At 39.8% G+C, this 27,889-nt stretch overlaps 1 protein-coding gene across 1 annotated transcript in view; it reads left to right on the forward strand.

Moving 5' to 3' along the window:
• The window catches only part of LOC121378727, a 77,441-nt gene extending 50,574 nt beyond the window's left edge, over positions 1–26,867 (forward strand). The window contains exons 5-6 of the mRNA XM_041507013.1: positions 7,668–7,907; positions 26,439–26,867. Coding sequence (XP_041362947.1) covers positions 7,668–7,907; positions 26,439–26,680 — 482 coding nt within the window. The 3' untranslated portion in view covers positions 26,681–26,867. The remainder of the gene's footprint in view (positions 1–7,667; positions 7,908–26,438) is intronic.
• Positions 26,868–27,889: the final 1,022 nt, after the last annotated feature.

Consider the following 27,889-nt stretch of genomic DNA (forward strand, 5'->3'; position numbering starts at 1 on the left):
AGAAAAGATTGGTGTCTGAAGAAAACTTGACATATGATAAGGCAGTAAAGATTGCTGTAGCGATGAAATCAGCAATAAAAGATTCAAGTGAACTAAACTTCATTCAAAGCCTACCGTTCCTGTAAACAAAGTTTACAAATCCACACAGGGAGGAAAAAGTAATGAATCATCTGCTTTGCCGAAGTGTGGTAGATGTGGTTACCATGGTCATACACCTGACAAGTGTAAATTTAAAGGTGCTGCATGCTGACAGTGTGGAAAAAAGGGACATTTGCAGTCAGTGTGTAGATCGAAACCAGTTAAATACCCAGCCCGTAATTCCAGACCTCGCGTACCACAGAAAAACAGGAAGGTGAATATGATTAAAAATGATAGCATTTCATCTGAGGATGATATCCTGTATGACAGTGTTTCTCATATTGACATTCACTCTGTGGATAAGAAGGATAATGCAGTTATCAAAGTTTTTCCTAAGGTGGAAAATGTTGTTTTGGAAATGGAGTTGGATACAGGATCTGCAATATCTGCAATACCATTTGATCAGTACAAGAAACATTTTAGCAAGATGAAATTAGAGCCAACTGATTTAACACTGAAAACTTACACTGGGGAGATGTTTAAACCAGTGGGTGTGCTGAATGTAACTGTATGCTATGAAAACCAAACAGAACAATTAGATCTCTATGTAGTAAAGAGAGGTGGCGCTGCATTATTTGGCCGAGATTGGCTAAATAAAATTCATTTGGATTGGAAATCCATCAGATCTGTCAACAAAATGGAGAAAACATTTTGGACATCTGAAAAGGTGAAAAGTCTTCTTAAAGAATTCAAGGATGTTTTCCAAGATGATATTGGAAAACTTAAACATATGAAGGCGAAACTGGTCTTGAAAAAGAATGCAACACCAAAATTCTACAAGGCCAGACCTGTGCCTTATTCTCTTCGTTCCAAGGTTGAAGCTGAGCTAGACAGATTGGTACATGTCAACATAATCACTAGAGTGAAACATGGTGAATGGGCAACTCCTGTTGTTCCAGTAGTCAAACCGAATGGCGGTGTCCGAATTTGTGGAGATTTTAAAGCCACAGTGAATCCGCAACTTTGTGTGGAACAGTATCCCTTGCCTTTGATTACAGACATATTTGCAAACTTAGCAGGTGGTGAAAAGTTAAGTAAAATAGACTTGAGACAAGCTTATCTACAGATGGAGATGGATGAACAATCTAAACAGTTGTTGACAATCAATACACACAAAGGCTTGTACCAATATAACCGACTGATGTTTGGAATTTCATCAGCACCAGCAATTTGGCAAAGGGCCATGGATCAAGTATTGCAGGGTATTCCGGGAACACAGTGCATGTTGGATGACATGATAATCACTGGAAAGAATGACCAAGAACATCTGGATAATCTCAGACGTGTACTTGGCCGTTTGCAAGAATATGGACTGTGCGCCAATCGTGAGAAATGTGAATTCTTCAAAGACGACATAGTTTTCTGTGGGCACAAGATTGACAAAGATGGTCTTTACAAAACTAGAGAAAATTGATGCTGTTGTAAACGCTAAACGACCAGAGAATGTGAGTCAAGTGCGTTCTCTTCTGGGACTTGTCAATTACTACCATCGATTCCTACCAGATTTGTCAACAGTATTGTGGCCTTTGAATCAGCTACTGGAGAAAGACCACAAGTGGTGTTGGACTAAAGACTGTGAAAAGTCATTCCAAGAGATAAAGCAAATGATGGTTTCTGACCAAGTGTTAACCCACTATGATATGAACTTACCAGTGAAACTGGCATGTGACGCTTCATCATATGGAATTGGAGCAGTTTTATCCCACATTATGAAAGACGGATCCGAAAGACCGATTGCCTATGCTTCTCGTTCCTTGACCAGTGCGGAACAAAATTATGCACAAATAGACAAGGAGGCATTAGCGCTTGTGTGGGGTGTTAAGAAGTTCCATAAATACGTATATAGAAGGAGATTTACCCTAGTTACAGATCACCAACCACTTATTTCGATTTTCCATCCTGAAAAGTGTGTGCCAACCATGACAGCTGCTAGATTGCAGAGATATGCCTTGTTCCTTGCAGGACATGATTATGAAATTCAGTATAAGAACACTTCAAAACATTCAAATTTTGATGCCTTATCTAGGCTACCGTCACAGACTGTTGAAAGTGTGGAAGATCCTGTTGAGATTTTTCATATGTCACAATTTGAAGTGTTACCAGTCACCAGTGAAATGATGAAAAGAGAAAAAATCCGAGATAAGATATTATCTCAAGTATTCCAGGCAACCATGACTGGGTGGAAAGAAGAGGATGCAGAGGTTTTGAAACCCTATTATTCCAGACGTAATGAACTTACAACATTTCAAGGCTGTGTGATGTGGGGTACCCGAATTATTATTCCAACTAAATTGCAATCAGCTGTGTTGGATGAACAGCACATGGGACATCTTGGTGTGGTGAAAATGAAAACAATGGCCCGAAGTTATGTCTGGTGGCCTAAGATGGACCAAGACATCGAAAACTTAGCGAAACATTGCCAGGGATGCTGCAAGTTGAGAAACAATCCTCAAAGTGCACCAGTCCACCACTGGGAGTGGCCTTCTACTCCTTGGTACCGCATACATGTTGATTATGCAGGTCCTTTCCAGGGACACATGTTTTTGGTGATTGTTGACAGTCATTCAAAGTGACCAGAAGTGATTTGTACTAACTCCACCACATCAACACACACAATAGAATTCTTCGAACCATTTTCGCTCGAAATGGTATCCCAGTACAATTGGTGAGTGACAACTGTCCTCAGTTCAAATCAGAGGAATTCAAGATGTTCATGAAACAAAATGGAATATTACATTTAACATCAGCTCCTTATCATCCCGCGATAAATGGACAGGCTGAACGATACGTCCAAACGTTTAAACATGCTATGAATGCAATGAAGGAGAATAATGGATCAGTGAACAAGAAGTTGGCAAATTTCCTGCTATCTTATCGGAATGCTCCTCACTCAACAACAGGACAGACTCCAGCAAACTTATTCATGATGAGATCACTAAGATCACGACTAGATTTGTTGAAACCAGATGTCGCTACTCGGGTATACAACAAACAGCTCAAGCAGCTTGGAAGCAAACAAACCAAGTTACGGGAGTTTGAACCAGGTCAGCGAGTTTTGGCTCGTAACTATATGAATGGGCCAAAGTGGGTACAAGGAACTATTGTATCACGAAATGGACATTTGTCATATGAAGTCAAAGTTGGATCTGACATAATCTGGCGTCGACACATAGATCAGTTACTTAATGCCAACATAAAGGACACAGACACGAGTGTACCCAATCAAACACTTCCAGCAATTACTCCTCAAATGGATGTGTGCATTAGCGATTCTGAAGGTGATGTAATTATACCAGTCGTTTCAAACCGTGATTCCACAAATAGAGACAATAACATTGTTCCAGACATAGTTCCAGAAATGTCACCAGAATCTGTTCTAACAAAGACAAATGACCCACCTGAACGCCGATACCCGGTCAGAGCACGAAAAGCCCCGGATAGACTGAACTTGTAGAACTGTTTTCTTAAAGCAGCATATTTTATTATTTTCAAACAGACTATTTGAAAATTAAGAGTTAATCCAATTGTTGATGTTTAATTCTTTTATTTCAGGTTGGAACACTGAACATTTCCAATTTTAATAGTTTCCAAGTGGTACAAACTGAAGGATATTCAGAACTGTTTTGTTAGGGAGAAACTGTTAGTGGGGAGGAAGTGTTATATCGTTAGATAAATAATTCTTAGTTATCAGAGTAACTTGTGTAACTCGACCGAAGTCAGCCCAAGTAATTGCCTTGATAGATTGTATCATTTATCCTGATTAGTTGAGTTGATTGTCTGTTCAGTTAGCGCCATTAATAAAGAACGGAAGTTGATTGAATTGGTGTGTATTTGGGTACAATACACCACAATTATATCATTCCGTGAAAATCTAGCGGAAAATTAATAATAAAAAAATAAAAAATAAAAAGAGAGAAACTAACTTCGGACAGTACACAAACTAACAACAGAGCTTGAAGTTAATAATTTTTCACTGTTCTCCATTTTGAGGCGCCTTACGTAATTTTTTTTAAAGTTAATTTTACCGCAAATAAATATGACTACAGGGTTATTTTGCTGTCTTTAGACATATTTCAAATGCGCAAAATTGCAAGGGCAATACAACTCGAAATACATATTTTTATACCATTAACGCTGAGACTACTCCCGGGTCCCCCTGTAAATTTATGTAAGGTTTCTGTAACAACCACCCCTCACCCACCCCACCGCGACGTGATTTTACCAACATTATAATACATGTAAGGGGCCGTTCGAATATTACGCTATTTTGGTTAAAATTAGACACCCACCCACCCCCTTCTAACGCCCCGTAACGCTAGACCATACACCCCCCAAAATATTACGTAACGCTCGAAGATATACCCCCCCCGCCCCCAACACACAAAGTAACGTGGCAATGTTTATTTATACCCATGTGTACTATGATGACGTCATTAAAGTGACGTATTGCTGTACGATGGAAAAAAAAAAACCCGCGGGTTTTCACTTGCGCCATTTTAATTGATCACCATCATTGTTGACAAAGAAAAATTATACCAGACCCTAATTGAAGGGTACGGACGAGCTCACACAGAGTTGTCCAAAAAGACGATCCAACTTGAAGTTGCCAAAGTTTGGAAGGAAATGAAGAAGCAACCAGGCTCCGTGCTTATAAACCTTAAAGTCTAGACTTTAATAAAGTCCAGACTTTAAAGGGACATTCCTGAGTTTGCTGCATTGTAAGATGTTTCCGACTAATAAAATATTTCTACGATTAAACTTACATATTAAGTATACGTTTTTGTTTAGAATATCAGTGCCTGTATATTCAATGTGTTTCTGGTCGTCTTAATATTTGTAAGAAGCTCAAACTCGATTTTGTCTTCAAATAATTTCGTACGTACGAAAAAATATATTTTAGGAAATAAAATGAAATTTAACCTAGTACAAATATTAGAACGACCAGAAACACGTTCAATATACAGCCACTAATATTTGATGCAGAAAAAATATATTTGATATGTAATTACAATCGTTAAAAGGTCTCTGTTGGTCGATAACATCTTAAAAAGTGTAGCAAACTCAGGAATGTCCCTTTAAAATTATGACAACGCCATTCAAATAGTATGGCAGAAGATCTCACACAGCATGTCTCTACAAAGCTTCAAGAATGGAAACAACTTGAAATGAAACGCAGACGACGTTTGTTTTCTTTTTGGTCAACGGGAAACTATTATACATCGACTAAACATGATTTTTGTCAATAACGTCGTCAGTTTCGTTTGGCGTAAACATAAAATAAAATGTGTCGGAAATAACAAACACAATCAATTTTTATATGCAAGTCGGAAACATCTTACAATGCATCTTACCGCGAGACTCCGTGTATATTCAGTTATATATATATATATATTGGATTTATCCTGCGAAGGTTAGAATGAATGAATGAATGTTTAACGACACCCCAGCACGAAAAATACATCGGCTATTGGGTGTCAAAATATGGTAATGTAAACAATAAGGTGATGATCAACATCAATATAACAATTCAAGATTTAAATAAAAACAGTGAAAAGAACTGTGCAAAAATACAAATATCACAGACTTTTACTCAAAATTCAATTGTGCTGTATTGGCCATTCTCAAAGAAAATGTTACACCCCTGAACCACGGTGAGGTTTCAGCACGCGCAGGGGAAATGGCTAATACCGCGAGACTCTGCCGAGCGGCATTCGCCATTCGACCTGAGCAGGATAAATTCTATAATTTAAAAAAATTATGTTATTATATAGCCGGTCCTCATTTGCCAAGTCTCTATACACAGCGGTCGTTTATATAAAATTTTCTAAAATACATTATACGGTTGTCGTATATACAGCATCATCACTACGAGTGTGTTTTGCCGTATTTTTTTTATGACTTTTCACATGAAGACTTCCAAATTTTAAAAATGAAGCGTGTCATGGAATTCCCTCGATCGTAGTTCAATTAAAATGTTTTGGATCAAACAATAACTACATTTGGTATTCCAAATGAATGTAATTTCCATTTATAATCCATATTTAGAGAAATAAGGCCCACTAAATCCATGATTGAGCGCCTTTAAAATATTTAAATAAATTAACATTTTCAACTTTATATTTATCGTTAAGTTGTTACATTTTATGTCGTTGCATAAGGTGGACTATATTTTTCCGCGTATGATTAAATGAGTTTGTAGTTGAAATGTTTACGGGACAAACACACACACACATATATATATATATATATATATAAAACATCGCTGCTCCCATAAAGTGAAGGGACATATACCCCCTTACCCCCCCCCCCCCCCTCCCCCCTCCGCTTCTTACGCCAGTGTGAGGTATAGATTAGGCAATTCCAACCCTCGGGACAGAATGTTTTTGTAAGGGCCTCGGTAAACTTCGGTCGTCAAGACATTTTGTCCCTCTGGTTGAATTGCTTTATCTATATCTTACAACGGTGATATATTATATTAATCGTTAACGGCAGAGAGATAATAACCGTCCAAATGTCCGTCTAGCTCTCGAACGGCAGAGTACTCTTGCTAAGATGTCACATACTATATCGTCGCCTATATCGACTTGGATAATATCTCCTGGGGCAAAACGCATGTAATTTTCGCAGGCTGCCATTTAGTGTCATCGTTAATTAATTAAAAAATTATTATTATTATTTTATTTTATTTTATTTTTGGGGTGGGGGGAGAGGGGTGGTGGGGTGGGGGTGTTTTCTTTCTTTGCCTGTTTCCCGTCAAATAAGATACACGAAAACAAAAATAAGTGTTAAAATCGCGATACCGTAAAACTGTATCATGGTTCATGAAACATCGCGGTATACCGGTTTATCGTTGCGGCACTATTAAAAAAAGACTAGATCTCGTCTCAGTAACCGTTATTTTTCGTGTGCGTTTTAAAAAAACCCATGCATTACGTGGTACCGGTATTATAAACACCAGGAAGACCAGAAACACTTCGGTTGTAAAAAAATTGATAATTTATCAAAACATAAAATACAATGGAATAACCTCCGATGCCAAGGTCACAATAACGCAGTACAATGAAAATCTAACATTAGAAAATTGTATATAAAACATATTTCAATGTACAGAATGTACTGTACTACATTGTATATTTATAATGTTACTAAGTGATTAAGATATGTGTATATTAACTAAACGTTTTATTATCGTCATTAGATTGTAGTTTAGAATGAACAAGCATGTCTTGAAGATTGAGGAGTCTTATATAAAACAGTGGCACAGGAAGGTGACAAAAAGTGTGTGTGTGTGTGGGGGGGGGGGGGGGCGAGCACACCTTTATATTTACACACTTTTACACTATTATAAAGCAAATCTAAAGCAAAATATCTGAAAAGTGGGAGGCACATGCCCCCCCCCCCCCCCCCCCCCCCCGCTTCCTACGCCATTGTAAAATCTCAATGTCTAGAATACTCGAGTTTGTTAATTTATGGAAAACTAATTTGACCACAATTTATTCTAAGGCATACTAAAATGTGTTTTCTTACAGCGTACATGTTGCAAATGTTCTTCATAGAAGTATTTTCACAAAACCCAGAAAAATGTCCTAATGCGGTTCCTGAGATTTGTCTACCCTTGTCTAAAAGTCCTCTGCCGATGGAACAGACAACAACCTTGACCTGTGATAAACCATCCAGAGGTCGATTCCTCCGCATACACTCGGTGACCTCTTTTATACCTTTGGAAATGGCCTTCTGTGAAGTTGAAGTATACACCGCACCTGAAAATGGTATATAATTACTTTTTTATTTATAGTTCTAAAAAGGATTGTACCACGCGTTGGTGTCGGTCCCTTTGATTTTACCCGTGGTGTTTTCCATAGTTAGACTGAATGGCTGAAGAACGCCTACAGGTCACATAGGAAGTAAATTAGAACATTGTTTTAAAAAGTAACACTTTCACTAACATTAATAATAAAAATAAGAACATAGAAAGTGCATGGACAAAAGACGGAGTGATGTTTGCAAAACTAAAATCAGAGGAAAGAGTGAAAAAGATACTGGAAATGAATGATTGTCTGCCTGCGTCATGAACGTGTTTCCAACATTTCGACGATGGTTTAATGTTTTTGTAAACGCCATGTATTCCCGGACTACCTATCGCAGAACACTAGCTAGCTTAGTTCTTTATTCACCAATATATATATATACTGAACAAAAAAAGAAACTTCCGATTTGTACATGTAGTATTTGTTGTGTTAAAGAATTCATTGTGTAATGAAATTATATAGGTCGTATTAGCCTTGAGCTGTATTATCAGGATTCATGAAGTTTATCGATTATTTTTGCACTGTTAATCGTCGACAACGTGAAATTTAATTTGCACGTGCATGCATGATTCTACATGTCCCGTGTAGTATTCGGTCAATTTGTTTTACTTGTCTTACTGACATTGTTGTCAAGTGAACGAAAACGCTTCAAAATTTGTAAAACAATTAACGTTTTTTACATTGTAGCATGTTTAGTATGCCAAGAATACCCAATAATTTACGCGAACGGGCGATTAGCATGCTTGATGCTGGCATGTCGACAGAAGACGTCGCAAGGCATGTTGGGAGTTCTAGTCGAGCGATACGAAATCTTCGCGTAAGATTTCGAACGACAGGAAGCACCAACGACTTGCCACGTCGTGGACGTCCGCGTGTTACAACGCGTGGTCAAGACCGCTATATCATGAACACGCATTTGCGCAATCGATTCCAAACTGCCACTGCTACTGCTGCTAACACACATGGGCTTCATAATAACCGAATCAGTGGGCAAACTGTTCGTAATCGTCTGCGGGAGAACGGTTTACATGCACGATGTCCTTACGTCGGATGCGTTTTAACGCAACGTCATCGTCTAAATCGTCTTAATTGGGCACGTATACACACTCGTTGGATACGGCGACACTGGAATACCGTTCGTTTTTTCGGATGAATCCAGATTTTCTTTACAACGTGGTGATGGCAGGGTGCGCGTCTACCGTAGGAGAAATGAACGCTATGCTTACTGTTGTGTTCTTGAACGAGATCGTTTCGGGGGTGGGGGTTGTGTCATGGTCTGGGCAGCCATTACCCATGGTTATCGTTCACCACTAGTCGTCATTGATGGCAATTTAAATGCTCAACGTTACCGCGATGACATTCTCGCTCATCACGTCATTCCTCTGTTCCATAACAACACCAACATCTCGATTTTTCAGCATGATAATGCCACCTCTCATACAGCTAGAGACACTGTAAATTTTCTTAGGACAAATAACATTGATTTCATTGATGACTGGCCCGCTAAAAGTCCGGATCTCAACCCCATCGAGCATGTCTTGGATAGTCTGGACAGACGATTGAGGCGTCGTCCCAACCCACCCGCTAACGTCAACGAACTTCGTCAAGCGCTCATTCAGGAATGGAACAATATTCCATAGGCAGAAATCAACAATTTAGTCAATTCTATGCGCCAGCGATGCACTGTAGTGGTCAGTTCAAGAGGTGGCCATACCCGTTATTAATTTTTTTTTTTTTTTTAAACCCCTACCACACTTGGTCAAAATTTCTCCCAATTTCTGTTAACCTATGGCCATGATTTTTGCACCAAAAGATGCATCATGGAACACTCTTTAAACGCATATATAACAATTATTCCCCCGGTTTGTTTTCATCAAGTTATGTTCAAGCAAAGTTAGCGGAAGTTTCTTATTTTGTTCAGTATATATATAATTGACACTTTGTGTGTATGTTTGTAGGCCTGTGTTTTCGTGTACATATCGGTGTGTGTGTGTGTGTGTGTGTGTGTGTGTGTGTGTGTGTGTGTGTGGATATATGTATGCATGTTCATGGGTGAATGCTCGTAAGATAATTGTGTGTACTGATGTTACTATGCTGTTATATCTGTGTATACGCGCACTTGTGTGTGTATGTATGCGTCCGCACCCGCACCTATACCTTTGCAGGATATACTAATTATATACCCATGTGCATTTATCTGTCTTTATAATTATGTGCTTTTTTCTTCTTTTGTTTCTTTTTTCCCCCTTTTTTATGTATTGGCATGCGCATTATGTGTGTGTGTGCACGTACATGCATGCGAGTGTTAATATGTGTCCTTTTGGGCCAATATAATGGAGGTAATCCCATCAGCTAAACGAAAAACTAATTTATATACTTTTTTGCACAGAATATACTTAATCTATTAATATCAGCCTCAAAAGGGAACATTGATACATGTATATATGTAAATGGAGAAAGTCGGATATGGTGATGGTTCCGTACAATAACTTAAATTACTGTTTTTATCCGATAGTATTAGGACCATCTCCATTATTATCTTTATTAATATTATTACTACTAAAAACGGTCTTGCATCTGCTTATATCTATTAATGGATATGTGGTGACTCTTCACGTTTTTTTTTAAATTTTGTATTTGCTGTCAATATGATCAAGGGTTAGGAGACCCTTTAAGTGGCCTACATGGTTATTTTAATGTTTAATTTACTTATTTGTTATTTACTTTCATTCCCTATCTTATTTGTGATTCCCTTTTTTACAAATCCTTTTCTCGCTGAATGTCTGCCTTGTTCAAAAGCAAGAGGATATAAAAGTTACTTATTTCATTTCTGCCCTCTGAAACTTTCATTTTCAAGCAAGCTAGATACAACATCATTAAAATATATATACAAACATATTAACCAAAATGTAACATGGCATATTTACAAATCATGACATTGAACTGTCAGGGACTCAGAGATCCTGAGAAACGAAAAGATGTTTTGAACTACCTAAAATGCAAACACTTTGATATTTACTGCTTACAAGATACACACTTTACTCAGGATTTAGAACCTTATATAGAAGCTCAATGTGGATACAAATGTCTGTTTAACTCTTTCACTTGTAGAGCTAGGGGAGTTGCAATAATGTTAAATAATACATTCGAATACAAAATAAAATAAAAGCAGATAATTCAGGAAACTTTATAGTACTGGATATAACGGTGAACAAAGAGCGAATAACATTTATTAATATATATGGACCAAATAACGATATCCCGGACTTCTTTTCTAAGTTTTTACTAAATATAGAAGAATTTGATAATGAGTATTATATAATATGTGGTGATTTCAATTTAGTACTTAATCATGATCTTGATACGAAAAACTATTTACATTGTAATCATCCTAAAGCACGTGAAAAACTCCTAGAAAATATAGAAGCATTTGATTTGAAAGACCCTTTTAGGGATTGATATCCAATACTTGGAGAAAATCAAACCCATTAAAATTGGTAAGACTAGATTTTTTCTCTCATTTCAAATAATTTAATACCACATGTTGTAAAGGTTTTAACTGACAATAGCTACAGGTCAGACCACTCTGGTGTAATATTGTATTTGAAACTAAATACAATCCAAAAAGGTAAAGGGTTATGGAAATTTAACAATTCACTATTGACGGACAAATATTATGTAAAAATTATTAAAGGGACATTCCTGAGTTTGATGCAATTTTTAAGATGTTATCGACTAACAGAGACTGTTTAGCGATTGTAATTACATATCAAATATATTTTTCTGCATAAAATATTAGTGGCTGTATATTACATGTGTTTCTGATCGTTCTAATATTTGTACTAGGTTAAATTTCATTGTATTTCCTAAAATATAATTTTTTCGTACGTACGAAATTATTTGAAGACACAATCCAGTTTGGGCTTCTTACAAATATTAAGACGACCAGAAACACATTGAATATACAGACACTGATATTCTAAACAAGAAAATATATTTAATATATAAGTTTAATCGTAGAATTATTTTATTAGCCGGAAACATCTTACAATGCAGCAAACTCAGGAATGTCCCTTTAAGGATGTAATAAATAATATACTTTAGCAATATGCTGTTTTAATTTATAATGCAGATAACTTAAACTCTATTCCAAAAGTTGAAATACAGTTTGTAATAAATGAGCAACTTTGTCTTGAAACACTGCTGATGGAAATAAGAGGGAAAACAATATCCTTTTCGGCGTTTAAAAAGAAGAAAAATAATAAACTTTGTGAAGATATAAAAGAATTAGAAGACAACGATAACAGTAACTTTAAAGTATTAGAATTAGTATTAAAATTCCAATTTTACCCTAACTTTAAAGTATTAGAATTAGTATTAAAATTCCAATTTTACCTTTCAAAATGAAAATTCTACTGAACACAAATGCAGGATGTAAAGATCTGTACAATATGTTGAATAACAAAACATAAGCAAAAAGCAAAAATGTAGTTATGTTTGGAATGACAGATGGTGATCTAAGATACGTAGTAAACTGGATAACTGTCAATATAAAATATTACATTTACAACATGAAAATACTTAAACAAACTTTGAACAAAAAGGCCATTAAAAATATCCTGAAAACTAAATTCCAAATAGAATGAATGAATGAATGTTTAACGACACCCCAGCACGAAAAATACATCGGCTATTGGGTGTCAAACTATGGTAAAATGCAACAACAGTGTGATGATCATCATCAATATAAAAATTGAACAGTTAAATAAAAACACAATGTAAAGGACTGTGTAAATATATCTTTTCGAATTGCTTTCAGATGGGTACACTCCACCAAAATATGGCGTACTGTCAGAGTACACTGACAGTGCTTACACTGAGGTGGAGGATCCTTCTTCAAAATAAATGAATGGGTCAAATAGGTATGACCGATGCGATCACGAAATTCCAAATAGAAAGATGTATTTATTTTAAAAATTGCCAGTATGACAAATTTAATGAACATTGGGAGAAATGGTTGAATCTTTTTGCTTGAAAATCAGAGAATTAATTGATACTACTTTCTTCAATCTCATAACTGCACATTTTGTTAACCTAAAAGAAAATCTGGGCTTGCTTGAATATACGAAAACTTCAGAAAACCAATATTAATCTACAATACGAGTAAATAATACATGCTTCTTTCTCTCTTGTTTAGACCGGCCTCGGTGGCGTTGTGGTTAGGCCATCGGTCTACAGGCTGGTAGGTACTGGGTTCGGATCCCAGTCGAGGCATGGGATTTTTAATCCAGATACCGACTCCAAACCCTGAGTGAGTGCTCCGCAAGGCTCAATGGATAGGTGTAAACCACTTGCACCGACCAGTGATCCATAACCGGTTCAACAAAGGCCATGGTTTGTGCTATCCTGCTTGTGGGAAGCGCAAATAAAAGATCCCTTGCTGTTAATCGGAAAGAGTAGCCCATGTAGTGGCAACAGTGGGTTTCCTCTCAAAATCTGTGTGGTCCTTACCCATATGTCTGACGCCATATAACCGTAAATAAAATGTGTTGAGTGCGTCGTTAAATAAAACATTTCTTTCTTTCTCTTTTTTAGTTTCTGTTTATCTTTCCTCTTTTCCCCACCATTCATTTCATCTGTCCATTCTCTCTCCCATGTCCCCATCAGATCAAAACCATTATTGTATTCATATTTATGTATTGTTTCTAAACAAATTCAAATGTATGTAACTAGAAGTTGTTTCAGTAGTGTATAAAAATATTGTAAAACCATCAACATTTTAAATATCGCAATTTAAAATGATCTATTTAGTTATCTCTTTAAGAATAATGGAAAATGTTTTTAAAATATAATTATTTAATGTAATTGATTAATAAATTTTAACTAGAAGTTGTTTCAGTAGTGTATAAAAACATTGTAAAACCATCAACATTTTAAACATCGCAATTTAAAATGATTTATTTAGTTATCTATTTAACAATAATGGAAAAAACAGTATATTTTAATATAATTATTTAATGTATTAATGTAATTGATTAATACATTTTAATTTAATATATTCTCTATATTGAAATTAACTTCCATAATATGCGATGTATGAATGTACATATATACTCTTCAAAAGAAGAAACGCAAAACCACATTGTCGTAACATTTGGAGAATTGATTTAATTATTGAATGGTGAGTCCGATAATTACCACATGTTGCAGGATTGTTCACAATTCACTCTAGTCCATTGTGAGTAAGTGATAGGACACACCACCAAGGTCAAGGTCATCTGGAGTCAATACCGGGTGTGGCCTCCGCGTGTGTTGACAACTGCCTGGCACCGCCTGCCCATTGAAGCAACCAGAGTACGGATGACGTCCCGGGGGATGGTGGCCCACTCGGCCTGCAAGGCTGCTGCCAGCTCGGGCAGGGTCTGGGGCTGTGGTTGTCGCTGTCGGAGGCGTCGGTCCAACTCGTCCCATAGATGCTCAATTGGGTTCAAATCCGGTGATATCGATGGCCAAGGAAGGACATTAATGTTATTGTTCTGTAGGAAAGCCGTTGTGAGACGTGCTGTGTGAGGCCTGGCGTTGTCATGTTGGAACACTGCGTTGGCGTTGGCCATAACTGGAACGATGTGTGGCCGGAGGATCTGGTCAATGTAGCCCTGTGCATTCAGGTTGCCCTGCACGTGGACCAGGTCAGTTCTGCCAGTGTGTGAGATGGCTGCCCACACCATGACACTACCCCGCCGAATCTGTCCACTTCCTGCACGCAGTTTGCCGCATAACGTTCACCACGACGCCTATACACGCGACATCTTCCATCATGACGTCGGAGCAGAAATCGGGACTCGTCACTGAACCACACCTGTCTCCATCGCAGTTGAGGCCATTGTCGATGAATCTGGCACCACTGCAGTCGGAGTCGACGGTGTTGTGGTGTTAAGATGACACCTCGAACTGGACGTCTGGCACGAATTCCTACCTCACGTAGGCGGTTCCGTACGGTCTGGTCGGATATCCTGCGCAAACCTGGTATTGCTGCGGCTGTGGAGGTGGCAGTAGTCAATCGTTCCCGAAGGTGGCGTACCCGGATGTAGCGGTCCTGCCCGGGGGTAGTGACCCGTGGTCGACCGGATCTAGGGAGGTCACGTGTTGATCCATGTTGCTGGTAACGGTCCCACAGTCTGGAGATGGTGCTTGGGGACACATGGAATGCCCTGGCAACGGCCGTTCTGGATTCGCCTGCGTCTAGTCGGCCGATGGCATTGTTTCTCTGCGGTTCACTGAGACGTGGCATGTCCTGGATTGTCAACTGTCGGCCAGATACAGAGGCCAGGCAAGCGAACACCCTGCACTTTTATACTGTCGGTGTTCATGTTGCATGTGCAGACAACGCACGTGCAGTGGTGACATGGTTTGCACGTGGCTGCGTTTTTGCGAATATTCACATTTTGGAACTTTATTGTACAGTAGCTGCGTTTTATCGAATGTAACCGTGGGAATGTGTTTGGGACATGCAATGACCTTATATTCACAAAGCATGAACCGGTAGGAAACATAAAATCGGAGTTATAACCCATTTGTACCCTTTTGCGTTTCTTTTTTTGAAGAGTATATATATATATATATATATATATATATTCTGTCTTTAATACAAAGTGGCATAATTTCGTATCACAGTCAAATTTTACATGAGTATGTGACAATGTTCTTGCTATGGACGGACGGCAGTGGAGGAGTTTTCGTCACCAAACAGCGTCGTACGAGGGCGCTGAAATCAGTACCATGTGTGGCCACCAGCAGCAGCAATCACTGTGCAACATTTTCTTGGTATAGACTGAATGAGTCTCTGAATCCGGGCACGTGGAATCCTAGCCCATTCTTCCTGCAGTGCATGTGACAGTTGCGGACGCGTCTGAGGCTCCGTATCACGCTGGCGTACACGTCTGTCCAGTTCGTCCCATAGATGTTCAATGGGGTTGAGATCTGGCGATCTTGATGGCTATGGCAGCACATTAATGTTCTCATTCTGTATAAAATCCATTGTTACACGTGCCGTATGCGGCCTAGCATTGTCCTGCTGAAAGAGTTCTCTTTGTCGATCCAAAATGGGAAGCATATAACGGCGAAGAATGTCATCCCGGTAACGTACAGCTGTCAGGTTGCCTTGTACGAACACAAGTTCACTTCTGCCGGTGTATGAGATGGCTCCCCACATCATGACACTCCCTCCACCGAATCTGTCAACTTGGGCGACGCATTTGTTGACAAAACGTTCATTGCGGCGTCTGTAAACACGTTGTCGTCCATTACGTCGCTGTAGAAGGAAACATGATTCGTCGCTGAACCATACTCGCCGCCAGTTTCCCAAGTTCATCCCCTGTACATTTGTGCACCAGCGAACACGTAAATGTCGATGTTGATGTCGCATGACGGGGCCAACATACGGTCTCCTAGCCCATAAACCAGCTTCTCGAAGTCGGTTCTGAATGGTTTGTGCAGACACCTTTCTTAAACCAGGTATGCGTCCAGCAGTGTTCGTTGCTGTGGCAGTTCGGTGACGCAAGTGCAGAACCAGGATGTAGCGATCTTATGCTACAGCTATTATGCGAGGTCTTCCACTTCTGGGCCGGTCTTCAGCTGATTGAAATTGCTGGTACCTGTCCCAGAGACGTGAAATGGTGCTCTGATGGACGTGCGACTGCTGACTGCGATTCACCTAACTGGAGGCGGCCTATGGCAATGTTTTGATTCGGCAGGCTTAGTCTTGGTATGTTGTAACTCGTCTACGTCGAAATGGAAATGAGGCATCATTGCGAGCATTGCAGCTTTAAATACCTATCATTACCCCAATCTTTTTCCAGAGTTTCACGTGCATTCGCCAAAATCTGACCATTTCACGCCGATTTCCTGCAATTGTCGCACAAGGTGACACGACGTGCGTTAAATTTGTTTTAGGGTGCATTTGGGCATGCTGTCCCATTCCAGAAAAATTAACAAACATGGTCATTCAGCAACATTGTAAAAAAAAACCCGACATTTTTTAAAATGAAACACTTTTCTTCTTTCCCTATCACCTATGTGTTTGTTTTTTGACAGAGTATATAATATATATATATATTCGTATGTCTCTTCATAACATAGGGGTGTAGCCCATTGATAACGCGTTTACTCGATGCTGGCTACAAGATGGACACACTCAAATATCTGTGGCTCACCATCTAAATGTAAGCCAAAGCGTTATCGGTAGACTCTGGCAGAGGTTCAGGACGACTAATTCTATTGAGAATCGCTCCCATTTTGGAAGACCACGATCAACAACAGCACGAGAAGACCGTTTCCTGATGATAACGGCGTTGCGGAAGCGTTTTGTGATCAACTCAGAGCTGCTACAGGCAACAATGTGTCTGACCAGACCATTAGGAATCGTCTGCGAGACCAAGGTTTGCGATGTCGGCGTCCTGTAGTCCGACCACAGCTACTTGCCCGTCACAGAAGGGCTCGCCTTCATTGGTGCAGACGTCATATCCGGTGGAACCGTGGGTAATGGGCAGAGACATTATTCACAGATGAGTCACGGTACTTGCTCCAGTTCAATGATGGCCGAGCTCGTGTTTACCGTCGTCAAGGAGAAAGATTTGCTGATGTTAACGTTGTTCAACATCTACTATTTGGAGGAGGAAGTGTAATGGTGTGGGCGGGCATATCCATGAATCACAGAACCCCTCTGTACATCATTAATAGAAATTTGACTGGTCAGCGTTATCTCAACGAGATTGTTCAACCTTTTGTAATTCCACTTCTGCAGCAGATTGGACCAGGAGCTTGGTTCCAGGACAACAACGCAAGACCTCATTGTGCCAGGGTGGTGACCGACTTCCTGCAGCAGCAGAACGTTCAGCACATGGATTGGCCTGCATATTCACCCGACTTGTCACCCAATGAGTGCGTGGGATGAACTAGGGCGGCGAGTTCGATCACATCACGTCCCTTCCGTCAACCTCCAGCAACTGGCTCAGCAATTAGTTGCAGAATGGCAAGCGATTCCTCAACGTTATTTCCAACGCCTGGTTAACAGCATGCGCCAACGTAGTCAAGAATGTGTGAATGCTAATGGTGGCTATACCAGTTACTGACGCTTCTACTACATGTGTGAACATCATTTTTGTGGGTGCATGACTTTCTCCATCTGGGTAGTAAACTAATTTCCAAGCAAAGGTTTTTTTGTTTTGTGTTTTCTGTTCTTGAGACATCAAATAAATAATTTGTCATTAGTTGTCACAATTTTAGCATATTAGCTTATTTTTATTTGCACAAATATTTTTGATGCGCGGTCGGTTTTGGGGTCGAATCCCGTCAGTGGACCCATTGGGCTATTTCTCGCTCAAGCCAGTGCACCACGACTGGTACGTCAAAGGCCGTGGTATGTGCTATCCGGTCTATGGGATGGTGCATATAAAAGATCCCTTGCTGCTAATCGAAAAGAGTAGCTCATGAAGTGGCGACAACAGGTTTCCTTCCTCAATATCTGTGTCCGACGCCATATAACCGTAAATAAAATGTGTTGATTGCATCGTTAAATAAACCATTTCCTTCTAATCCTACTACGCAAGCACCTCCAGCAAGAATCTCAAGCAAGCAGTCAATCCACTGAGCTAAATCCCACCCCGTGACTATTATAATGTGAAATCATTGCTTAGTGATTACAGGAAGGGTTGTTATTTTATGTGGTTATATTTCGGTATGAATTAAAACAGAGAAATACAACCAAAAAAAAAAAAAAAAAAAAATTACTTTGCTTAGTTCTAAAAATAAATTATTTAGTCATAATGTCATGAAGTGAAATTACTTTTAAAACTTATTTTCATTTTACCAAATAACTATATTGTACTGTAAACGAAAACACAGTGTTAGTAGTAAGGGGGCCTGTTTGGAGGCATGACCTACTTTCTCGTGACCTTGGCCTTGGTATGAGTCATAGCATGACCTACTGACCTACTTTCTTGTGACCTACTGACCTACTTTCTCGTGACGTAACTGACCTACTTTCTCGTGACGTAACTGACCTACTTAGACTAGACCACCGCGTGTATAAAAAGTTGCGCCATTCCGAGCTGAACCACAAACATTGCAGCTGTTAGATAACTGTATCGGACTGTCATTATTTGATTGTGAGGAAGATTCACCGAGAAAAAACAAAGTAAGTATGTATTATAGTTTATAAATTTAACTACTATAGGGATAAGTATGAATTGGTGGTAGAAAAATAATTATACAATAAATGTGTATTTAACGATGTAAAGGTGATGCGTTTATTTTTAAGCTCAGAAATGTGTCCCCCTAAAAATACAAAACACATTTTAATATAATAAAAGTTTTACCAACGTTATTTGAAGACTGAACACCATTTTTCGCATATCACAGGAATGCTTTTGTCGCACTCGACACAGCTACAAAATAATTGCTGTATACTGGAGATAATGAAACAGTTAACAAACTCTACTTTCCTAATCAGCCGACGGTCGAGTTAGCTATACCCAGGTTATTATTGGCCAAACATCATAACACAGTTTTATTTTATTTTTTTATTTGAAGTATTGTTAGCAATGAATTTATAATCGTCATACTATGATGCGAGCAATCAAGTCCCGTTAACATTCCCATATGGTAACTTAATTACCGTGACACATTTTAAAAAGATAACAACACCAGATGTCCCGCTCCTCGTCGTGGGTACAGACTCGGCATCGGGTCCCGGCCTTTGATGGTGGTTAGTATCCACGGAGGGGGTGACTAAACCTTCATTAGATAAAGGCACTTTAAGTCAATGCGACTGACTGCCTAACACTAGATTTATTGTAACGCTCCAGAGGAACCACAATGGACGCGGGAAAGCGCTCCTCCCCCTGGGTGGATAATGACATCATTGTCACCTATCGAGATGTTAACATACACACGCTAACGACAGTGGACAATACTTTTACAAATAAGTGGCGTTCTTTAGTAAAGACCATGAAATAACAGGTGCCGGAATACAGGTACACAGCTTTAACTAATTAAATATGTTTTATTGTTAAAGGGATATTCCCGAGTTTGCTGCATTGTATGATGTTTCCGACTAATAAAATAGTTCTACGATTAAACTTACATATTAAATACATGTTCTTGTTTGGAACATCAGTGTCTGTATATTCAATGTGTTTCTGGTCGTCTTAATATTTATAAGAAGCCCAAACTGGATTTTGTCTTGAAATAATTTCGTACGTACGAAAAAATATGTTTTAGGAAATAAAATGAAATTTAATCTTGTACAAATACTAGAGCGATCTAAAACACGTTAATATACAGCCACTAATATTTTATGCAGAAAAATATATTTGATATGTACTTATAGTCATCAAAACGTCTCTGTTAGTCGATAATATCTTTAAAATTGCAGCAAACTCAGGAATGTCCCTTTAAACACCACCGTTCACCATTTCACCGCTCACCATTTCTCGTGACGTAAACAATGGAGCCAGCCACAAGACAATTAATTTGCGTATAATCATTATGACGAGCGAAAACACTGTCCTTATTCATCTACATAATATGAAGCTATTTACCTCCAAACAAGGAATTACCCTACCGTAACGTTTCGTTATGTAAATTAAATTTGAATTATTTCTATATACGTCTTGTTGTTTAATGGATAGAGCGTAAGCGCACGGCATGGACTAACCGAGTTCGCCTCTCAGTAGTGCAATTGTTTTTTTGTTTGTTTTTTTATAGTTTTTTCCTTCTTATATAAATCTATAGTTGTTTATTCTCTATTTGTTAGGTATACAAAACAAAATTTCACGAATATAGTAAGTAGGCCCGACTGAATGTGAATAAAAAATTGCGGTATTGAATTTCTAACAGTCACGCGTTTTAACGTGTGTGCGTGCGTGTGTGTGCGTGTGTGTGTGTGTGTGTGAAACACTCCCAGCCCATTGTTTTGAAGAAAGAACGCGTGACTGCAACTCAACGCTCCAACCTAACCTATGATCTTTTAACTGCATTTTAAACACAAGTATTTCCCTAGACTACAAGCCTTTATAGACAACCAGTGTATTATGTCTGGTATATCAAAGGTCGTGGTATGTGCTGTCCTGTACACACAACTCTTGCTACTATAAAGTAGCGGTAGAAATATTCAATCACAAATCTAGTCATAGAGTAAAAAACACAATGGTTTGGTTTTTCATTTATTTCTAAATTACAAATTACTGACATATATAAACTGGGGCACGCATTGGGTTACATCGAGAGGCCTTAAGGGCGACATGTGAATAATATTAGTGTTCATTTCACTTCATCTTCGGCCTCATCATCAGTATCATCATCATCAGTATCCTCGTCGAAATATTCGCCGATCTAGGAACGATACAGATTTAATTTAGAACGAATCTGTGGTCTGACATCTCGGTTAGGATTCACAGACTGTAGAAGCTTTAAATAACTTCCATTGTAAAGTCTTCATGTTTCTTTCGATGGCATCTTGGGACATGTTTTCTCTTGCTTTCGATATAGTCATGATTGATATCGAATTCACGTTCCACCATGAGACGAATGCCTTCGTTTTCCAGGTCGGACGACAGTTCTTCTTCTTTTTCATTTCCCTCCTCACACGTTTTAAATCGCAGATGTCGCTGCAAGTCGCTTCCGTCTTTAAAGACCAGACCACACGTATCGCAAGACTGCATCCTCTTGACTTTTTTCAGATAGGGTTCCACCTCATCTTCTTCTTCGTCGTCACTTTCGTAGGCGGGCATGCCTGGTAGTGTTCTTTTGAATGCGTTTCTTTGCATGTAGAGCTCTTTCTTCGTCGGTGGCTGCAACTCTTCTGAGACATTCGCCGTTACGTTCGTGCTTTTGTACCATTCGGACGGCCCCGTCTCTAAACCATTAGGTCGAAGGCGCCAATGTTCGGGCGTGGTCGGTTTCAAGTCCACCAAGAGATATCCGTAGGGCCTGTGGGTAGCTTCCTCAAACCGCTGCATGAAATGACGAGTATTTCCAGAATACATCTGCTGTGCCAAGGTTAGGACTTGCTGCTTGTCGATGGGGTTGCTGAACAGTGCCAGGTAATGACAGTTTCTTCTCTGTGTCGGGTCCTTGCTGTGATACAGGTTCTGGTTGATGGCGATGACGGATAAGTTTCTGTGGTGACTTCCTTCCGTGAACAGGTCGGTGATGCGAGGGTCTTTTCCAGCTGTAGACATCAGGTCGTCCAACACGATGAGATTTCTGACTCTCGAATCCAAATAACGATCCTTTTCCAAATTCTCGGGTATGCCTTGAACAAATTTCACTCGAGCAACCATTTTGATCGTATCATAGACGGGTTGCCATCGTTTGTAGAGCCAAACGATGCGTTGAGGCGATGGGAAGATCTTACCATCCCTCAACAATTTGTATACCAAAAATGTCTTTCCACACGACGTGGGTCCCGACACGATCATGGTGAAGGGATGTAGCAATGTTAGGGGATGCTGCTGCTGCTGTGGTGGTGGTGGATGCTGCTGTGGTGGTAGACCTTTAGTATGTTTTTGTTGAAAATGTCTTAACATGGCGTCTCTCCTCGAGAATGTGAAACCACATTGTGAACATGTGCTTTGCAGGATGACTCTAAATGAAATGACGATATCTGACCCACATAGTTCCTTTTATAGTTTATTTAGAAATGCTTCTGCAGTTTTGGGGCTTTCCAACCCGTACCACTTTGTTGTTGTTGTTTCCGTTTCAGATCGGCCTTGGCTTGCTCCACGACTTGCTGCGTTGGGGAGACCATGACAACATTGGGTGTCGGGGGCTTGTTCTGTTCCTCTTTTTCTTTTTTCCACGTGGAATCGTAGAGTTCTAGACATCGATCCACACTGTACATGATCTGACTTTTCCCACCACGTTGAATTTCGAAGTGAAGTTGAAGTTTGCCTTCTGCTTGCAATTTGTAGAAACGGGTCCACTTATCCACGTCGGGAACATACAATTTGTACTGGTCTGACATGTTGCTCCTCTGAAGGTTCTATCCTCAAATGATGATGGTTTTTAACAGACATCCTATTTATAGAGATCCTGCATATCTCCAGCGATCCGTGATCACTGACCATACTTTTTTTGCTTTCATCTGATCCAGGTGACTGTCGTCCATACTAATGAAAGTCAAACAGGTGTTGAGGTCTTTTATACCATCTGATATCGAACGACGTCTGCTTCTGTAATCCATGTATTGTACTTCTTAGGCCAGTGAAGCCATTTCACCAAGACTTCTTTTTTCTTGTTACGAGGTCTCTTTTTCATGATGTCTTGGATGCGGTATATCCGTTCTGGATGCTCTGTCACCTCTTGAAGTTCGGCAGCATAGAATGTCCCTTCGATGGCATCACCACTCCAATCCTTTAATTTGTACATGTCTTTACCTTGAGACCAGTATCTTTTCTCGACGGTAAATATTTCCCCAGACCATTTCTCTTGGTATTCCCGATCGAAGGTACCACGAAGATGACTGACTCGTACTTTTTCACCTATGTCAAAAGTAAACTTTCTTTTCTTTTTCTGGATTTTCTTTTTAGATTTGATCAGATACTACGACAGACGGACCTCTTCTTCATTCGTTTTGTTTACACTGATTGGTTTTTGACCTATCATCCTATGTATGGTATGATTATAACTATGGACGACTTTCTCTAACACATCCATGTACTTGTAAGTAAAGTGTTTTAACATATAGCAATACAGGCACATTTTAATGGTTTTAATGACCCGTTCTGCGTAACTGGCTTTGGTTTCATTGAGTGAAAACAACTGTGTTATACCGTGTGACTTTAATAATGCTTTGACCATATGGTTCTTGTACTCCGACCCCGAATCAGACTGAAACAGTTTGGGTTTTCTGAACTCTGACTTCCATAGATCTGTCAAAAGGTCTGTCACGTGTTTGCCCGTTTTCGATTTGAGCGGCAGAACCCACAAGTATCTGGAGAACAGGTCAATTATCACCATGAGATATTTCACCCCATCATTATATTTAGCCAAACTGACCATGTCCATCAGGTCGGATTGTCAGTGGCTGTCTAAGCCTTCCACCGTATATGTATTACGCGGAAACTTTCGCCTCACTTGATGTGTCATGGTATAGGTCTCTTGACCTTTCAACCATTTCTTAATCTGCGTTAGAGGAATTTTAAATTTATCCTCTGCTTTAACGGCTTGGTACAGTTTAACAGGACCTGCATAACTACCAGGATGTTTCGCATCGTAGTAAACAGATTCCAGGTACCGTTCCCATGGAGACATGGTTCTCGACTGACCGATAGATCATAAAGACATGCTATTTATAAACAACAGATTCGCAATATACAACACAAAATTTATTACTAAAACAGCAGAAATACACAAAATATATGACAAAACATAGCAAAAACATACAAGTGTTTCAAATGCGTCTGAACACATTGTTCACATAGGGACATCTTGGAGAGAGTCTGTAATGTTCCATCACCGGGTCGTCCATTCTCTGCCATCGGTAGGCTCGTAGCCCGCAACAGTAACAGACGACGGCATCGTGATCTCCCATGTAATAAAAACCAGCCTTGGCGAGTTCCCTCGGTTTCTGGCGTAACTGTATTGGCCACCACCCAAATATCTGCATCCGCGTGTAGACGTGGTGCATTTCGGGACGATGGCAGAACAGGCATCGTCTGTTTTATATTCTCGAGTGGCATCTGTTTGATCCACGGCTTCTTTAATTTCACCATCTTCATTTTCATCCATATTGACACAGGCAGCATCCGTTTGATCCGTGAAATGTTCTTCTGGTTTGGTAGCCATTCTTTAGATCGTATGTCTTTCTGAACATTTGCAGACCAATACGTCGTCCTCGTCGCTACTGCTGCTGCTACTAACACTGCTCGAATATCCCGATGCCATTTTCTTCGTTCCAGATAGAGTGCAACAAGACACAAAAATGTTAGAATCATAAAAACACGTCTGCTGCCTAGGACAGTCGTAAAACAAATGACGTTTATACCACAAACCACTTTTTATAGCCACTGATGGCAGTCGTTCGGGTTGCAGAAGTTACACTGTAGGAATCCCATCTGATTTTGATGGTCGTCTTGCATGGCGCAGGGCACGATCGAGTTCAGATCTGGTACAAAGTCACACATGACTGCGAAACAGTCTTTGAGTTTTTCCCATTGGTCCAAATGAAGAAACATTCCTTTCTTCGATGGCTTGATCGCGTCATCGCCCCACCACCACTGTCGAATGTCTACACCGACAATGTTTCTGTCCACGCTCACGTACACGTTGGACCCAATATGACGAAACAACTTCTCCTCTTTCCTTTCTTTTAAGATTGCAATGGTGTCGTCTATCTGGCTCTTACTCGTACACAGTTCGACCCAGTGTTTAAGGGTTAGTGCAATACCTCGTTTCGTGGGTAAAGTGGAATTTTCGTCGTCAAATGTCCTGATGTGAATGGCAATGTCCCCTTTCCACAGTTTGGCCACAACGTATACGTTACTTCCAAGTTCTATCTTGCATCTCGTATCGGTATTGCTTCCACTTGTCGAACAGGCCACGTCAAATGAATTCAGTTCTCGTTCGTAGAAAGTGAATGAAGTTACTAATGAAATACCCTGTATTTTATACTCTCGAGTCTGGTCTAAGTAGGTCAGTTACGTCACGAGAAAGTAGGTCAGTTACGGCACGAGAAAGTAGGTCAGTAGGTCATGCTATGACTCATACCAAGGCCAAGGTCACGAGAAAGTAGGTCATGCCTCCAAACAGGCCCCCTTACTACTAGTGTTTACCGCGTACTGGCCAACCGGCCACGTTTCATATCGTTAGACCCCTAACATTGCTAACTAAAACATCGTTATTTTGTTCTTTAGATCCAAGGCAACCACGTATGAAGGCTTCCATACTTAAACATATCGCGCCCACTCTGTGAAATTGGTCTGCGCTAACTCCCAACCTCAAAGCCCCCCCCCCCCCCCCCCCCCCCCCCCCCCCGCAGGCTTGATGTTATACATGTACGCCTTTAATGATATGATTAATTTTATAGCAGGTTGCGGTTATAGCATGCACACTGACATAAACACTCACTCACTCACATATTTAGTCTCCTGTCGGTCTAACCGGGGGGGGGGGGGGGGGACTCCCATATGTCGTCCTAGTGCTTCTATCTGCTGTCTGTCTGTCTGTCTGTCCGTCTGTCTGTCCGTCCGTCTCACATAGTTTTCCAAACGTTTTTTTTTCTTCAGAATGCCTCAAAATATCGAGATGGAATTTTATATATAGCTCTATCATAGCTCTTATAGATCGCATTCGACTTCCACAGTGATTTAATCATTTTCACAGAGTTATGACCCTTGAACGTAAGAGATACGAAAATGTGTTGGGCCCAGTAGGGGGCATGTATTACTTTAACAACAGTACTCTCAGGATGCATGCTATGATTTGTTTCAGGATGCAGTTTTCCACAAAGTTTCCCGCGCGTTGAATCATCTCGTCTGCTAAGTCAACAGACCGTGTTACTGAATGACACGACTCACATGGAATGTGCAGTGAAGTGTGACAGGAAAATCACGTGTTTGGCTTTCAACGTGAACGTCAACGCACGGCAGTGTGAGCTGATCGTCAATCCAAGTTTCAATGATTCCAAGCAGAGTGACCCACAGTGGAATTACTATGGGTCGGACTTGTGCTAATAGCCCGAGTACTCTGACATTCGAGAGCTAGACGGACATTTGAACGAGAGCGAGTATAGCCTCTATTAGAAACATACTTATCTGCCCTTGGTTTTTATCGTGCTAAGCGGTCCCAATTAGCTACTAAATTATTTCCGGCGCGTTACGCTCCAGTCGCTTGCAACAAAGGCCCTTTGTTACTGCTGAATTGTGGACGTTAATAAAGTTTTCTATTACTATTATTGTTCCTCAGATTGTGTGCAATCTCCTTCTTTTACAGAAAAGAAAATGTACAATATGTTTTGTGCTCAACAAAACACGTTAAAACGGCACCTTAATACAGTTTTAATATTAAATTTGCAAGTAATATGCATGTGTTTGTGTATATATCACTGTGTACGAATGGAAGTACATTAATTTGACTAAATGACTAGCTGCGATTTTTTGTACCGCTAGCTGCATTATTAATTACGACCTATGCAGTAGTTAATAATGAAACTAACGATACAGAAATTCACTTCCTCGACTAACGATAAGGTTTCTACTGTCTGACTCGCAAACAAATCGGAACAGCGAGTCCAGTGTCATTGTCAGACGGACATAGTGTAACGGACACAATTTCATGTGTAATTTAATAGTTACGATCGACTATCTACCTGCAGTTATTAATATTATGCACAACCATTAAGCATTCCATGATGTGTGTTTGTGTGTGTGTGTGTGTGTGTGTGTGTGTGTGTATATATATATATATATATATGTATATATATATTCACTGGCGTAGGAAGCAGGGGGGCAAGTGCCCCCCACTTTTCAGATAGTTTGCTTTATATATAAATATAAAAGTGGCCCCCCTCCCTACACTTTTTGGCTGTGTGTGTGTGTGCGCGCGCGCGCGCGCGTGTGTGTGTGTGTGTGTGTGTGCGTGTGTGTGTGTGCATACATACCCCCGCCTTGCCACCTTCATACGCCACTGGTATATGTACATAGATAAAACCTTTGTTTTAAATGTGCGTGTTAGTTTGGGTTATGTTTTTGGTTGTGCGTGTGTACTGGTGTGTGGGCTTGTTTTGTAGGCTATTGTTTATTTGGGGGCAAATGTATCATGCAAGACTAACATAAATATGTTCACACAGATATTTTGATGTGAACAAAGCAAGTACTGTTATTATAGGTAGATGTTTTTAGGTTAAACTATATATTTAGCGGTTATTACAGCAAAATTTACAC

This window comes from Gigantopelta aegis, chromosome 8 (assembly GCF_016097555.1).
Source record: "Gigantopelta aegis isolate Gae_Host chromosome 8, Gae_host_genome, whole genome shotgun sequence".
Lineage (NCBI taxonomy): Eukaryota > Metazoa > Mollusca > Gastropoda > Neomphalida > Peltospiridae > Gigantopelta > Gigantopelta aegis.